The sequence below is a fragment of the Epinephelus fuscoguttatus genome, linkage group LG13 (assembly GCF_011397635.1).
Source record: "Epinephelus fuscoguttatus linkage group LG13, E.fuscoguttatus.final_Chr_v1".
NCBI classification, from domain to species: Eukaryota; Metazoa; Chordata; class Actinopteri; order Perciformes; family Serranidae; genus Epinephelus; species Epinephelus fuscoguttatus.
This window is the reverse complement of record NC_064764.1, coordinates 6,058,373-6,076,319: the sequence shown is the minus strand read 5'-3', so window position 1 is coordinate 6,076,319 and position 17,947 is coordinate 6,058,373. Positions and strand designations below refer to the sequence as shown.

Genomic DNA, 17,947 nt, shown 5'->3' with positions numbered 1-17,947 from the left:
CCAATAAAACCACTTTTTGTTTTTGCACTTTGGTTTTTGTACAGGTACAAAACAGATGTGATATAGTGTTAATCATAGACTGTATAAAATAATGGACATACCGTCACCTATTGTTTGGCATTTTGGCTGTCGCAGTCCTGGCTTTTTGGAGCCAAAAGTGACTGTATTTGAATGAGAGGGTGGAGCTTTGGAGGAGCGAGGGGTGGATCTGAATCATGGACTGTGGTGACACCTAGCAGACAAGCTTTCACCCAAAGTGGCTCCACCCTTAATTATACGTTACTTTAAGCCCTGGTAGTGAGTTATAGAAAATTTCAATACTAAATGTTGAAAGTAGCTTAAGAAATCAAATCTTTTTTTCTGTACCAGGCTGTAAACATGTTTATTTCTGCTGTAAAGCTGGGAATTTAAACATGGGGATCTAGGACTGACTCACTCTTGGAGAAAGCCTCAAGTGGCCATTTGATGAACTGCAGTTTTTGGCATCTCTGTGTTACCTTTATTCATCAGTCTCTAACCCTTTTTGACAGCCATGCAGCTGCAACTTCACACAACTTCTAATACAACTGAAAGCGAACCTAAAACAGTAAAATAAAACAGATATTTAATGTAAAAACATGATGCAGGAGCAAAACTTAACTCCAAACCACAGAGATATAGTCAAAAGCTACAAAAGGACTGAGAGCTAAACATACGGGAGCTTTTAAAAACGCCTTTCTGTCTGTTTCCTGCAGACAGAGGTGAGCGGGGTCGTTTCAGAAGGGGGTCATCAGAGATGGGTTGTGGTTGGCAAGACATCACCACTACCCACTTGAAGCGGCCCAGCTTTTGGACCTACTCTGAAGAGGGTCCATCTCTGACGCAGCTTGGCGTGGCATGGCACATCTAAACTGATCATGGGAACGCAAACCAGTGCGGCATGGCTTGACTTGGCATGGCCAAATGTGATAGTTGAAAAGGCCCATCAAGTTGCCTCTAGTTCTTAACTTGAGCTTTAGAGGTGCTGTTAGGCAGATTTTGTTACCTTTAGACAGAACCTGGCTAGCTGTTTCTCCCTGTTTCCAGTCTTTATGCTAAGCTAAGCTAACAGGCTGCTGGCTGTAGCTTCATAACTATTGTGCAAAGAGTGGTCTCCTCAGCTAACATTCAGCAAAGGAAACGAAAAAGCATATATCCCAAAATGTTGAACTATCAAATTAACAATGACTCCGCCTTAAAAGTCAAACCACAGCAGTAAAATTGCATATTTCACTTGCATATTTGTGTGACACTGGTCCTTCATATCTAGAGCACACGCTCATGCATGCCACTTTTCTTGTTCTTTCTGATAATATTGAATAAGCCCTAACCCTTTATGTCATGTAATGTGTTTATTTATTATCTGTGCTGGTTTGTCCCACTACATTTTAATTCTACCTCTGTTCTTATCTCGCTTTATTGTATAAAAGTAGTTGTGTGTTAGATTTATTTATTTATTTTTGTACAAGTGGAGTCAATGCTGACATTGTTTTTCTCTAAAAATACAATACATGTATAATATATGTATGGCCTGAAAATACATGGACTAAAAATATTTCAATTAGGAGAGACACGTTTTTATAGTAAAAGAATATTTATTAACATGTGCACATAAGAATGCAAAATGTGAAAAGTCTTTGGTGATTAGACCCTGTAGAGATGGTATGAATTATGGAGGGTGATGAATCCATAGTGGAATAGGGAACCCCCCCGGGGTCTAGACGCTGGTGGTGGTAGAGTTGGGAAAGATGCATGAGAGTTGGATGGAGAAGTGCTGATGATCTGGATGAATAGAAGAGTGAGTGTTTGTTGAGCTTGTCCTGGATTCTGGATACGATGACTGGAGGTGAACGGGGTGGAGGAGGGTTAGAGATGACATGGACATCTTTGAGAGTATACTGACCAGCTGTATTTCCCCTGTAGGCAGTAGACGAATGACGCTCTGGGTCACCACTATATGCGAATGAAACATCTATAGCGCAGTGATGCCATCTGCATACGAGAGGGCAACCACACGGTCATCTAGCTGAGCTCAAATTGAATTACCAACTATGCATGCCCTTAAAGTGTGTGAGATCGGGGAAGTAGTGGACTGAGGCACGTACCGAGCACTGAGTCATGGATGACATCATAGAATTAGTGAATCTGTGATGGATATAGGCCTAATTGTGAAAGACAGCTCAAAATACATTAAAAGTGATTATGACCGGGAACCGTGCTTACCAGAACCGAGCAGTGTGTCATTAGCTGCTGTAGGCTACTGCGGTCAGAGTGAAAACGTGACAATTGTAAAACAGCGCAAGGATTGACATAACAGCCCGGCGCGCTGCCAGGACGGCGCTGCCGCCGTCGTAAGGACCTCTTCAGTACGTTGTGTAGAAAAGCGCAAGCAGGATGATCGAGCCCCAGCCATCCTGACCACAATGTGCCTGCATCTGGTCCCACACCACTAAGGACAGCTTCATCTGCAGGTCATAACTGTCGAATTCTTGAGTTTATTGCTTGACGCTGGCAGAAATATTTGACTTTACCTTTTTTATCACTGTATTAACGCACCGTTTATGCCTTTTTGAAAATTTTAATGGTTGCACGTGCATTAAATATGTTCCTGTTGTGTACAGTTTGGTCTTTAATGGAGGCTGTCTGATTTGAAGTATGTATAAATTATGCAGTATTCCTTTTTTATTTATTTTACTTATTATAATTATTATTATTATTTATTTATTTTTATTTTTTGCAATAATGTTAGAATTTCTTTAATTATTGTTTACATGATCGTCTATTCTTAGCTTGCATGTTAATTAACTATTGTTGAGCGAGCCGAACACGTGCCAATGGCTGCTTCTGTATTACTGTGCATATGATAAATGACAACGTGGCAGGCAGATGGAGGTAGCATGACACCACACTAGAGGCTGCGAGACTTATCATTTGGGTAATATGAAGTCAAGCAGAGAGAACTAACCGAGAAATTCCCCCTCTGATGCCGCGTGAGATATACAGGCCGTGCTGCGAAGGGATAATGGCAGTAAAACAGGTTGAGTTAGAAATACGCAAAATGAAAGGGAAACGTCAGTTTTATTACATTTTATTTATTTATTTATTAGAGAAATAAGAAAACAACTTGCTGCTATTACAGTATTATGGTAATTGTTTTCCAATTGAAACGAGGGGTGATCGGAGAATTAAATAAATCACTTTACAGTAATGGTGCAGTGAAAATGTTTGTCTGCAGCACTGAATGGATTAGAAGGCAGATCATATGAGACACACTTAACATAAAAAGTAAAGGTGGCTGATGACCGGATAGCTTGAACCACCGGCTGTGGAGTGGAGGCCAGCTGCATGTGGAGGCCTGCGGTGATGAGGATGCTGACGATGCAGAGGCTGAGGCATATCCAGGGACTGAAGCAAGGTGTGCGTGGAAAGCTTGGCCAGAGTAGCTGGGGACTGCACATGGCAATCTGGGTATAAGTATGCAAAGTGTCCCAAAGAAACAGCTCATGTTACGTGTAGTTTGGGCCCATATCTTAAATCTGTACATGTCACATGTCAGATCGAGATTGAAGATGCAAACGGAGAATGGAGTTGCGCGTTGACAATACTGACTTATAACAGCAATATTTCCTGAATGGGAGGATGTGATGAGTGAGAGATGATTCTGCTCCTGCTGAGGAATCACGCATCGGCTTGTTACAATCAACAAGAGACTGAAAGAAAAAGGTAAGGTGAGCAATTCTGCCTAAAATGACGGCTGACAACAGCAGAAGAGAGAGCAGATTTTAAATTTTGCAGTGGAATTCTGATTGGCTGAGAGATATCGTGGCAAAGTTTGATTGGATAACTAGAAGAGCGAACACCCATAGTCAGCTGATTAGAGGAAACAGTGGGAGTGGGATGGAGACAGTTGTAAATGAATGAACACAAAGAAAGTCTTCCTGATTGAACTTACACTGAGCTTCATAATATAAGGGTGGATAAGAGGCTCAACTGTGCTGATGACTTCAGATCCTGCAGATTTAAGAGTTTCTGTCCCTCAGCAGAGTTAACTTCTGCTTGGCCACGGAGGCCAGTGAGTGCAGGCACTGATTAATGCACGCAGACATGCAGTGTTGAGACAGTGATGAGCACTCTAAACAGACAGAACTTTCTAGCTGAGTCAATAATGTAGGTGCCCTAAGGCCATGACAGACTACAGCTACTCTTTAATGTGAGTCCCAAGGTAAAGAAAACAAATGAAACATTAAATTGAAATCTCAAACAATCAATACTGCAATAAAGGTAGCTGATTTGGTTCTGCTCTAATGTGTGCTCTATTTATCAGCATAACACATTGTTTTTCATAGTCTTTTTTTATTTATAATCATCACTAGAGGACAATCACAATAACCCCAAAACCTCAACCCCGCCCTTTCCCTTTTAAAACAGCAAAAAAGAACAAGAACAAGCATTACAAAATCCATCCTAGGAAGAAAATCAACAGCTGAAAGGAAAACTGAAAAAAAAAATGTACAAGACATCCAGGTCAAATCAATCCATCCCCATAGACTAAACTATCTATGAGATCTGACATCTCAAAAATATATTTATGTACACACTCTGCTGTATTGTACTGTACAAAATGTGACAACACTTGACACATTCCCTGTAGACATGCAAACACCTTACTGACACTGTAAAATTGTCCATCTTAGTACACCCATTTTCATTAATATCCACTGCAGTTAAGTATTCTTTTCTTGAAATAAGAGAATGTCCAGAAATTGGGGGAATTGTCTCTTGACTTCAAGAAAACTCTTGGATGAGGTGGAGCCACACTGAAAAATCATCTCACACCTTTTCAGAGATTTTAAGAAAACAAGATTAAATGACATATTAAGATGGAGAAGTTGCAGTGTGGCCTGAAACTGAAATTACCATATGGCCAATATCCATTGTCTTCATATAGAACTCTTAACCATGACCATACAGCTGACATGGTGTTGTAACTGATACTAAACTGACTGCAACGCTGTGTCTCGAGGACCTGAGTTGACATAGGTTAACATGACACTGCTAATGAATGACTACGATTGCCAGCAAGTAATATTACAGTATGTTGAACCTCATAAGGCATTGTACATGTCTACACAAGACCCCTGTACAATAAAGTGTGACCTATAAAGACTGTTTTCATTTAGGGTGGGCGATGGCGGAGGGTTTCTGCAGGAAGTAGCACTTATTCAGGATCGGCTCTGTTGTAGTGAAGTTGCGTGACTAAACATTTTTGCAGACGACTGGAGCATTTCCTTGTGCAACAATACAACAACCAAAGGAGTGAGATCAAAAGTGTACATCTGTGTTCTTTTCTTCCCAAGTGCTACCACAAAGGAGACTAACATGGCAGAATGAGTGAAGCCGCGAGGGAAAAAAGAACCATGCACTTGTGGATGACTGCAGCCCAGAGAGCCTGCAAAAGATGGAGGCGGTCTTCCGTGCGCTTTGCCAAGAAACGGAGCGTCCCAAAACTGATATGACTTTATGCTAGAGGGCAGTTCCCGCCTCAAGTCCTGGCAATGCAAGCGTCACTGTCCTGTCCTTCAGTTATCAATTCAACACATTTATACACCGGCATACATACTCCAGTATACTGGAGTGCTCTCACACACACATGCACACACGCATGCACACACACATGCACACACACACCCACACACTTACATCCACACACACGCACACTTACACGCATGCACGCGCACACACACACACACACACACACACACACACACACACACACACACACACACACACAGAGCATTAGCAGCTCTAACCCAGTGTCCATGTCCGGCTAAACACTTGGTCCAAACGTGAAAGGCCTTGACGGATTTTAGCAAAATTCTTTAAGCTCTGCCAAAGGTCTGACCCTCAAAGCCTCCAGCCTATTCCTCCTCCTCCTCTTCATCATCAGGCAGCGGTAGTAACTCCTCCTTCAGACACTCCCTGTAGAAGCTGGTCAGTGTTGCGTAGAGGTGCTGGCGACTCTGCTGAGACAGGAAATGGCCCTCATCTGGGTAGATCTGTTGGTTGGAACGGAAGTAAATTAGTGGACAGAGGTTTGGGATGCAAGACTGAGTAAGGGGTGTACACTGCTACCGTCTGCCACAGTGTATTTTCTGATTGTACTACTAGGGGTGATCAACTTCTTCACTTATTGATTATTATTAACTCTCACAGCAGCCAGAGTCCACACAAGATATTAACTGCCGGTTGTATGCCTCCACAAACAAGTCTTGCAGATACAGTTTACATCCATGTCTGTCCAGACTCATATGTGACCTTAAATTGACAATGCCTCAAATACTAATACTGCTACAAAGAAGCTACATATTCTAAAACATAGATGCTTCATACACATAATCAACCCTGCAGCACAGAACATCTATACAGTCAGCACCGTTTCAAGGTGGGCGTGGGCACCCAAGTTTAATGTCGCCAATTCAGTATCTGAATGAATGGCGTTAAATAATGGCCAGAAAAGGATTCTTTGCAGAACGTAATGCTGTCATAGTGAAGTTGACCTTTCACCTTTTGGATATAAAATATCATCACAATGTCATCACCAAAACCATGTTTTGTGAGGTCACACCGACCTTGTCCTTTGAATTTTAACCACTAAATTTTAATCAGGTCATCCTTGAGTCCAGGTGGATGTCACAGTGAGCTTGACCTTTGACCACCAACGTGTAATCTGTTTATTGCTGACTCAAAGTGGACGTTTGTGCCAAAGCAAGGAAATTCCCCCAAGGTGTTCTTGAGACACATTCACAAGAATGAGACAGACAAGATCATACTGACCTTGATCTTTGACCACTTGATCTTTGACGTGGTCGTATAGTGGGAAGGTGTTAGGGCAGAGAGTGCGAGAGTAGGATGTATATTTTTTGCGTTTTTCAGACTTTTGCCTACATCAGCTTTGATAAGTGCTGCACGGTTAACTGTCTCATTATCCCTCCTATATCTAAATTAGCTTTGATGACTTCAAGAAAAAAGCAACCTCTTTTTCCCTCGTGTTCAGTAATAAGTTTTCAAGTATTTTTTTTGAAGCAGCAGTAACTATACTGATACAATAGGTCTGTAGCTGCTTACATCCAGTGGTGTAGTGGTAGTCGATGAGGTGGGTCTATTACAAGGTAGATGGGTAGCTTACCAAATAGGAAGTGGGTATACTCTCCTATATATTCCAATGTTCTTTTGGCAGTTAGATAGGTATGCTGTAAACACCCAGAAAAAGAGGTGGGTATACCTTGTATACCTGCATATACCCTCCACTACACCCCTGCTTACACCATGTCTCTTACAGTTATAATGTTTCAGAACATTGGGAAACGTACTCTCCTCCAGTGACTTATGTATGATGGTAGTATTGAAGTTGTAAAATTGTCCTTGTATTTTTTCAGGGAAACACTCCAACTGTCTTTGCTTTTGAATTTGGTAAGTAATTTTACTTGCCTCCTACCTCCTCTGTTTCATGCAGTTGAATCATTATTTAAAACCATTCTTTAAAATAGATGTAGAATTAGATTAGCAACCATTAGGCTCTCACTCTGAAGGATCCCATTTAACTTAAGTTCTTGTGCCTGTTTAATGGTGTCAAGAAAGTAAATTTCTTTAACCTTCCTTAACTGCATAGAAACATTGTTTCTGAGACCCTGATATATCAGCCCATCAGTTTCCAAACCTGAATTCAATATATTTTCTCCAAGGCTGCATCTCTTGTCTTCATTGGATGTCAGAGGATGCCATTCAGCCAAGGTAAAGTCTGCTTTCTACTGTACTTCTGGAGCATAACTGTAGCTTGTAAATGTAGATATGAGCCCAGAGGTCCCAGAGTTATTTGACATGATTTGCAGTCTGAAACATCAATGTGATCTCGTCCCTACTCCTATTTTGACACTTGGGCAACCTTTTGCATTGTATCTTTACACTGAGGTTGGCAATTCAATTTAGGTAACAAATCTACTTGGTTAGGATTGGGATAAGATTGTGGTCACATGCCAAATCAGATGACAATATAACGCTGACTTTTAGTGTCACACAAGACACAATCACTGGTCTCCTGTGCCTGATGTACCCATACACCTCCCCTTCCGCCTTCCCTTCCGCCTGGTTCACACAACACGATATCAGCCCGATTATAGCCCGACGCAGTGATATCCAGTGTCGGCGTGTCGTATGTGTCAATCCATCATTTCATTTCATGTATTGTGTCATTGTAGACGACCAGCGATACCACGTCAACAGAAAGTCTAGCATGTTTGATTTTCTTACTGTCGTTCATGACTTCTCTCGTCACAGCCATCACTCTGACCAATTGGAACACAGAGTAATCTGCTGCCGTAGACAACTGTATGACAACAACACCCCAGCGTTTTTAATATTTCCTCTAGGGATGTTACCACACAGAGTAAAAAGGTAAAAATGATGGTGTGAAATAGCAGAGGCTTTTTAACAACCTCGTGAGTACTGCCATTAGCATCAAGCTAGCAAAGAATGTTATTTCTTTATAATGGAGACGGACATAAAGTAAGAAAATTAAAAAATGGTGGGGCATTTACTCACCACAACTGCAGAGGCCACCAGCTTCATTTCAAACAGACTACATTAGAAATGGTCCAGTTTGTTTGGCCCATCCACTGCCTCCCTCAACCCAGCGAACGTAGTATGAAGAGAATCCACCTAGGGTGGGATTCTCTTCATACTACGTTCGCTGGGTCTAATGCAGTCACTAAAGGGTGCCTCTGTGGGTCAGTATGTGATGCCGAGGGCCGCTGACCAAGCGTTTCTTATTTGAGGAGTTGGGAATGATTTGGGGTTGTCTATGTCCCCATGTTTGCTGTCTGTGTCTACTTTGATGAAAACAAAAAATCCATAAAAAACTAATTTTTGTCGTAATAAAATCTCTCACACGACATAAAGTTTTCTTCAAGAGAATGACATAAAAGAATTGCACTGCTCATTGTAAATTATTTTGACAATGTTTCCTTTAAAAAAATCTGAAGGATTAAAAAGGTGGTATATCTGGTACATTGCATGTTTGCTTAAAGGGACATTTTAGTTACTTTGCACTCACCACTTGCATTGTAGATATTAAGAGAAATGAGGGGCTCCTACAGCTTTCCAAATACACATGATTTTATATAAATCACTATCAAAAAATAATCCATCATGCTGCCATGTCTCACCTCCACTACGTAACTGACTTCTCTAGATGGTATACCTTACTCTACGACTATAAAAAAAAAAATACATGTGATCTTACAAACTCTGCATCCAAGTTTCTCTACAGTCTATGATTACTTAAGTTGTTACAGAAAAGCACAATCCATCTGAATCCCCAGCAGCAGTGTTTGCACATTTTATTTGGCAGGTGTGAGTGTTTGGGCTGAGTCAATACATTTTGATACTAAGGCAATTCTAAATGTATTATTTACATTGTTTTGTGTGTGTTGCATTATATAAAATGTTTATTTCCATCAATATTTTTAATGCAGGATAGAGGATGTGCCTCTGTGTTTTTCTTCTTCTTCTTCTTTTTTTTTTTTTGGCAATACACACCTGCATTGAGTAGTTTGCTCCAACTTTCACAAGGTTCTTGACGAGCTCAGCAGTATGCTGAAAGTGGATGTTGGCTGGGAATAAAGAAATGAAGCATGTCAGCAAGATTCAGACTGAATCCTAACTGGGGAAAAAGAAGAGACAATCAGATTCTGGCAGGATGGAAATACCTCAACAAATATAACATGCATGGTTCATCTGCGGATGTTTTGCTCTGGAAATCCCAGCATCAATTTAGATAACCCACTTTTCCATTTATCTTTTGATTAAAAACCATTTGCCTCATTATGTTGCGGGATGGCATGCTTCTTTGTGCTCAGCAGTGATGCACCACAGATACAGTATTTTCATTCTATCACAATTTATTTTCTCTTACCATCTGCTGTGCCGTGCACCAGCATCAGTGTCTGCTCCTTAAGTGCTTGAACATTCTGCAGCACACTGGAAAACTGTGAGAAAATCAGAAATAGTGGAGAGATAATAAATAGATAGATATGCAGACTGGCATGGTAGAAAGCAATAAAAAGAAAGAAGTATGATCGAATGAAAGCCATTGTGGTAAATTGCATTACACCCTGATTACATGCACACACAGACACTCAATTTAATTTGATATTTTCAAGTGATAAACAATCTCCCATTGACAGTGTTATCAATGCTTGGAGTATTACAGTTTGTGTGCAAATTTTGAGGAAAAAAGGTGTAAAAGATGGCTGCAGATAGGAAATGCAAAGCCACAGCATACTGAAAGCAATGAATTACTTGTTTGGGACAGATTTGTTTGGTTGTTTACAATCTGCTTGCAAAAAGCACTTTTGTTCTCCCCCACTGCCTTGTTCCTATCGCTGTGGAAAACGCCTCTGATAGCTAAACACCTCGTCTGTGCGGGAGTCCTGAGAGAGCCAGGCAACTCTTTGCAGCAGCTCATAACAAAAAAAAAAAAAAAAACCTCCAGCATGTGATCTGACACACTGGCACACACGGTTACCAAAGAGATGAGTGACAAAATCCTACGGAGCATGAAAAAAACACAAGAAAAGGTGAAGCATCACTGCCTCTGACTTTGATAGCAGCGTTCAGTAACTGTGGGAGCTTAACTGTAGGTGTGTCAGTGATGTTTCGGCAAGCCGCTTTCAAAGATCAACGGCAAACAAGTGAGGGGAGGTAGTAAACACGCACCTGATATCTGCTGTCATCCCGTAATGGCATGCCGAGGTATCTCTCAGAGAACGCTGATGCTGTGCAAATGAGAAGTGATACATTCTTTAACAGTGCTGCCGGTAGACAGTGCTTCAGCTGCAGCTAAGTACCTAAATAAAGTGGAGTTCCTGTCATCCTTAGACCAAATGAAATGCTTCCAGTGAGGAGGAAATAACACCTTGTGTAGGTGTAAGGGCCCTCTGTGTCATCTTTAGACTAAAGATTGTTCTTTACCCTGGTCTTCACATGAGGTGTTTTATTGCTAAAAGCTAAGATACATCTCACTATTTTGTCAGATGTAAGCAGGTTCTGAAGAGGCTAAAACACAAAAAATCATTGTCCATTTTTATATTTGATCATTTTACTTGACTTGCCAGATGGCAAATATGAGGAAAGAAATTCATCATGATGTAAGATTTGTGGAGGAATTGTGTACTCACCATAGAGTTTCCAGTCTGTCACTGGTGACATTGCACACGCACATTTGAATAGGCTGTCAGTAGACTTGAGCATCATTAATGTGATGTACGCTCCATAACCCTGAACAGACAGACATAAACATTCATGCAACTTTGAAGCTAAATCCTTAAAGCCACAAAAATCACTTGAAAAATAACAAAATGACACTGTATGTAACAGTAGAGCTTCTATATAGCCCCATTTTCACCAAGCACTCTGGTACGGTACAGTTCAGTTTAGTATGCATTTTTTCCATTTCCATTGTGAAAGTTGTGGATGGTACCAATAGAACCATTCCCTACTGTCCCCCCATTTTTGGTCACCCCTATACTTTTGGTCACCTAGCACACAGATCCGATAATAAAAGGTGGAGCTAGAAACACTGCAATGTGTTGATTGGTCAATAGCAGACGCTGACTCTTGCTCAGGGCTGAGTTGGTTTTGAAGCTTATGAAACTACTTTTCATACCAGGGCAAGTCTTACATACATTAGTAAACAATAACAATAAAATGAAATGAACTGCAACAGCTATAGACTGAGAAGAAGATAATTTAATTCACTGGGCTGACTGCGGGAAACTTTTAAGGTGGAATGTTTACTTGTAATGTTACTCAGTGTATGAGCTGACATGTAAATACATCAACACACCTTAAATTTCAACATGACAACTTTGACCATTCCATTGTCTCTCTTGGATGACATACACTTTTAGTAATGAGTGGATCCTCAAGGGTTTAAAAATATATATTAATTTCAACTGGATTATGTGAGCTGCATATATTCTAATCCTCACTTGAAGAAAACAAAAGTGTTGTGGAGCATCATTCCCGTGGCCTCCTCCTGCAATACTAAACCCCCGCACTTGCCTGAGAAGGACTAAATGCACAAACTCACTATTTTTAAATATCCCATCAAGAGCGACTCTCACTGCAGCCTGTTCTATTTTGTTCTGAAAACGTTGCCGTGCAACTCCGTTCTGGGGACTATAAATGAGGAGCAGACTTCCATCAGTGTCACCGATGATGAGGAAATACAGTGAGTGCTGGACAGAGGTGACAACAGCTCCACCCACATTTAAGAGTACTGTTTGTGGTGAAAATGCTAAATGGACCTAGGGTCTAGGTACCATGTCTGAAGAGTTACTTTTGGTTTCCAACTTACCATACTAAAAGTGTTTGGTGGAAACGGGGCTTATGATTCAGAGTTTGGGGTGGGATTGTCTGCACATGGTTCTCAACATGGAGGTGGTTGAGCTGGCAGCTAGCAGCTAACCATACTAACCCCATAAACAGTGGCAACAGTGCCGACAGAGCTGACAGTGTTAACCAGTAGCGGAACAAGAAGGTGGGCGAAACACTCCCATTACAATGCTAACCAGATATGAGTGGTTACCATAATATGTGCACAGAAAGAAATAACCTGCTTGAGTGGAAAGTAAAAAAAAGTAACATCAACATTAAAATTTTTGTAAATTCATTTACTGTACATAGATTTTGCTCAGTGGCAGCAGCATGTAATATGTGTCGGTGAAGATTCTCAGTCATCCAGGTCATGGTAATCATAAGTGCTATATCATAGGCGACTGGACTTGCTTGCGTTTCTTGAAGACGTTTGGCCTCTTATCCAAGAAGCTTCATCAGTTTTAACAGACTGGTGTGGGAAATGCAAGCAAGTCCAGTTGCCTATGATATAGCACTTATGATGAGCATGTAGTATGCATACAGGAAAAACAGAGTGGAGTTCAAATGAATTTTAAATGCAATTATAAAGGAGAACATGGGCTCACCTTTCCAAACACTGCTATCCGTGTCCGATCAATATATGGAAATTTCATCATGAATCTGAAAAAAAAAGGAACACATTCATATCAGTGGACATTAACCCATTTGTATCATCTGAAACTCAGCTTCAAAATAGCAGACTGTTATGGATTAGATTGATCGTTACACTACCTAAAATTTCTGGTTGAATTTTACTTCATTATATGACTTGTTTTTGCTATTTTTACTGTATATTTACACCAAAATGTGAGAAGTTGTGTCACAAATCTTTCAACAGTCACATCTGGCAGAATTATAGAACTTCAGAGACTGTCTACAAATCATTTAGTTGAAAAAGATTGGTAACCAAGATTGTTGTGGTGGAGCTGGTTTTCTAATTAATGCAAAGTGATGAGCACATGTAGTTTGGTGAGACCAATTTGTTTTCAAATTAAGGTTGCTCTAATCTCTCTGGCAACCCGCTGTGAGCTGCAGCTTAAGGTTAGTAGAATTAAAAAAAAAGCTCTATGCTAAAAGTGAAAAAAGACACATTTATCAAATGACTTACTCCTGCATACAGCAGCATGTTGAATGAGCTTTAAGGGCAGCTCTTAAGTGATCGTGATTAGTCACATGAAGAGGAAAATATACTTTATTAACCCCCAAATTGTCATATACACACAGGCCCAAAATACAAACTCACATGCACAAACAGGGCCCTCAGCATTAAATGAAGAGACATCAGAGCAAAGGGGCTGCCTTAGACAGGTGCCCAGAACAGTTGGGGGATTCAGGCCTTTCTCAAGGACACCTTGGCAGTGCCCTGAAGGCTCCCAGTCCATGCCCCACACTTGGTCTGTATACAATAGGGTATATTTGGGGTGGTGGTAGCTCAGTCCATAGGGACTGGGCCCACGACCCTCTGGTTCCCAAGCCCAGTCCCTATGGACTGAGCTACCACCACCCCAAATATACCCCATTGTATAGTGTGTGAGGAATAACCAAACATGTCAGGTTTAACCTATAGTACATCTACCCCATTGTCCATTGTGTAAAATACTCTCAGTTCATTACAGGAATACTCACTCTCCAAAAGACCATTTTTCATATCACACTCCGCACCCTGTCTTACATTGCTTTCATGGAAGACTTTTAACAGTGAACGAAGAATCCAAAAACATTCTTGGTGATTTGAAGTTATCTGTGAGTAGTTTGTATTATTGAGTGACTTTGGTCAAGCTGAACTACACCAGAGTGACAAATAACACAAACAAACTAACTGATTGAGGCAGCAGTAGACCAGCAGCTTCCTTGTTCAGCAAGATAACATTGCTGTTTTTGTCAATTGAGTCTCAATTCACTTTCAGTTATGTTCCCCATTGGAAAGGGCTGTCTGTTTGGGAGGTACTGAGCATACAACTGGATAAATGAGACTTGGATTATGCTGTTTTGTGAGAGTTTGTAAAAAGATGTCTTGATTTAGTCTTGCTGTTGTTAAACACAGCTCTCTATGTCTTCAGTTCATCAAGACTTTTCTTCTTTTTTTTTTTGATTCTCGGTTCACCTTGGAGGCATGTAAGAAAAATGTTTTTTTTCCAAGAATTTAATGTAACGTGGTGAGTAACTGACATACAAATGGTCATTTTGGGGTGATGAATTCCTCTAAAACAGAATTTTATGAAAACCAAAATATCTTTTATACTTTGTAAATTTTATTTGTGTGATATATTTAATACCTTGAGCAACAATTAAGTGAAATTAACAAGTAATCTGTGAAATAACAGACAATTGGCTGGAAATTAAAAGAAAACCCAGCTGGAGCACGCAGAAACATTTCCTGCTGGAAGACAAGAGACATCAAAGTAGAGAAAACAGCTTCGTCATTTGCAAGATGGTTTTAAGTTGAATAAAGGTAATTTGATAACGCACTCTACTGCTGCAATCTGGTCCTGAACATCAACAGTTCCCAGTCTCTGGTGAACCTCGTGCAGAATCCTCTGACCTTGGAAGCCGCTGCCTCGGCCGTCCAGGCGAGCCACGATGACGCTGTCTGAGCTGACCAGCACAGAGTCCCAGCTGAGAGAGAAGCGGTCGCTCACAGCCTGACCACCAGGGGCAGTGTCACTGAGCAGAATAAAGGACATGCAAGTAAGGAAAACTGAGAGGATCACAACTAGCAAATTCAAACTGCTGGTACTGAATCAACAGAATGCTGGTGAATATGAAAAAGCATCAAGAAGGATCAGGTTGCTTTTTTGGAAGATTTGTTTTAATGTGTTGAGCTACTCAAGGAGCCTGCTTTAAAGTTTGTCTGTCTTAACAACATATAGTAACTCATAATAAAGCATATGGCTGTCATTTTTCTGCAACAAATCCATTAAAATACCTGAACCAGCAATGTGTGATGGCCTGTCTTTCAATCATTTCTGACTTATACCCTTAAACCCATACGCTGTCTGTGGCACTCAGCTGTAAGCCCATTGGTTTCTATTGACAATGCTAGTGCTTTGTCACACCCCTTTATGTGTGATATGGACACCAAAGACACCCTTTACCACCTTTATGAGACACACAGAGCTTTCAGCTAACTCCAGTGTAAACTCATCCGTAGCAATACTTGACACTGAGAGATGCATGGTAAAGAGCGAAGAAGTTTGCATAAAATGGGAGGGAGGAGCGGTGCATGGGTCAAACAAAACAAGACTTTCACCCAGGTCTCAAGCTAACCAAGTAGTTTTGTTGCCTAAATCTAACTGCAACCATTACAACGCGTTTCAGCTGTACATCACATACAGACACTCAAGAGTGCCCTGTGCATCGCTATGAAATGCAGAGGGGCGTAAAAACTATCATGTCTTCAATAAAATAAGGGCTACAGGAAGCAATGGGTCATACGTGCAATTTCTGTGAGAGATGGACTTTAACGGTTAATATTGATGAAACTAGAGATTGCCCATTGCTTTAAATATCCCGGGGTCATTGTGAATTGTAACTGTTTATTTAAGATCACCATGGAGGAGCTGCATGAGCAAGCTTATTGTGCAATGTTTGCCATTTTTTCTAAATGCAGAAAATTGGCTTTACCTGTAGATATCACAGTAGATCTGTTACACCAGTTATGTTGTATGCAAGAAAAGTGTGGGGGTTTAAATAAATAGATATATTTTAAAAAAAAAAAAACACCTCTGAAATTTCTTAAATATGCCCAAAAGTTAACATGGCAACTGGCAATAATATGGTCTATGGGGAGTTTGGAAGATATCTACTTTGTATTGCTGTATTGCTCTGTTTAACTTACTTTGTTATTAGAATCAGATAAGCCAGAAGTTACTTGTAAATAAGGTGCTTTTTTGAAGAATGTCCTTCTTTTGTTTTAAGTTACATTTGTTGCACCTTAGCCATGCCATGTGCCAGTGTTCTGCTATTACTGTATGTAACATTTGCGCTCCATACCATATGACATGGTCTTGAGCCTGGTCTTTGAAAGAATGAAAACAGGTTGAAACTGCTCATATAGTTTCATTTTTAAAGGCTCCGTAATTTTCTAAAACAGCTGGGCACTGTAGTTTTTGGCAAACATGACACAAAGGCAGTACATAGTTTATTTGTTGGGGACAATTTTCAGGTGCTGATTTATACACATTTAGTCCCAAGTGAGTATTTATGTTAGCAGGACGGTGTAGGTGGGATTGAGTCAAATAAACTACATTGTGTGTTCTTGATAACAAAAGATCACGTAACCCATTGCAACAGTGTGACTCATTGATGTGTTTTAACATTGTTTGGACAGAAATGGAGCTCTTTGGCACAGAGGAAGAAGATATATCAGGCTTTGACTGTACGCTACACAAACATTTTGTCTTCTCTATTGCTCTTTGCGCAAAGGAGATTTTATGTCAGAAACAGAATTCATCAGTATGCATTTGCAGCATATTCTGAGGTGTCATTACAAATGATACTTACATCATCAACAATAGTCCATAGTGACGGGACTCAGAGAAGTCTGGCGGATAGGAGATCTTCAAAGGTAAATCTGTAAAAGGGAAAAAAAAAAAAATGATGGCATCACCTATTCATCTGCGATTCACAGTGACAGTATAGAAACCAATACATTATTCTCACCAAAATGTTCCATCTGAACAGTTCTGAAGTCAGTCAGCTGGATCCTTTTATACTTCAAGGCTGCCTTCAGCAAAGAGTTGTTCTCAAGGATGTAGTAATCTGTAAAGATGAGGGGAACGTGTTTAAAGGATGAAAGAGACTAAAAATTGCTGCCAATAATCAAAGTGCTGCTGCATACAAATGACCCATAATAACACAAGGCTTTGTCTTTGGATCCAGTGATATAATGAGATGAGATGGAAGGTGTAGGTAAGGGGACGAGATCTGAGTCTTGCGGATCGTTTCTGACATTGTTTCATTTTGTGGTCAATTTAGATGGTTCAGGAAGCTGAATACATTCCTGGATTTCATCTCTTTGGGGTTTAGCTGTTGCAAATAAAGGAGACGGTTCTAAATTGTAATAAGTGATGAGACTGTAATATGAAATATTAGACCAAAGATGATGGTAAATCACCTTTTTAACAAGTGTTTTTTTTTTTTTTGTTTTAGCTTTTGAATCAAAAAGAGGGATTTGTACAAAGGCTGACAAAAAATTGCCAAAGCTGGAATTAATTTGTGAATTGGGAAAGGAAATAAAATAATTTGCTGCTGACCCTAATTCAAACCATAATAATAATGGTCATTTGTACTACTGTTAAGCATGGATGAGCACAAAAAATACAGCCAAAAGGTTCCATTTCTGAAAGGCATTTACTCGCAGCAGCTTGCTCATTCTGGCTCACAAACAGGAGCCCCAGTATTTTCTCCACATGTAATAAACAATGACTCTGGTTTGGCCATTTTTCCATTCAAG

The 17,947-nt window shown here is 40.3% G+C and overlaps 1 protein-coding gene across 3 annotated transcripts in view; it reads right to left on the bottom strand.

The window, feature by feature from the left end:
* Nucleotides 1-3,164: 3,164 nt before the first annotated feature.
* The window catches only part of LOC125899749 (inactive dipeptidyl peptidase 10-like), a 310,646-nt gene continuing 295,863 nt past the window's right edge, over nt 3,165-17,947 (bottom strand). For all 3 annotated transcript variants that reach the window (XM_049594253.1, XM_049594254.1, XM_049594255.1), the window contains 9 exons: nt 17,155-17,253; nt 16,996-17,065; nt 14,962-15,156; nt 13,059-13,113; nt 11,253-11,352; nt 10,792-10,850; nt 9,989-10,061; nt 9,613-9,686; nt 3,165-6,074 (listed from right to left, as the gene is read on the bottom strand). In XM_049594253.1, coding sequence (XP_049450210.1) covers nt 5,937-6,074; nt 9,613-9,686; nt 9,989-10,061; nt 10,792-10,850; nt 11,253-11,352; nt 13,059-13,113; nt 14,962-15,156; nt 16,996-17,065; nt 17,155-17,253 — 863 coding nt within the window. In that variant the 3' untranslated portion in view covers nt 3,165-5,936. The remainder of the gene's footprint in view (nt 6,075-9,612; nt 9,687-9,988; nt 10,062-10,791; nt 10,851-11,252; nt 11,353-13,058; nt 13,114-14,961; nt 15,157-16,995; nt 17,066-17,154; nt 17,254-17,947) is intronic.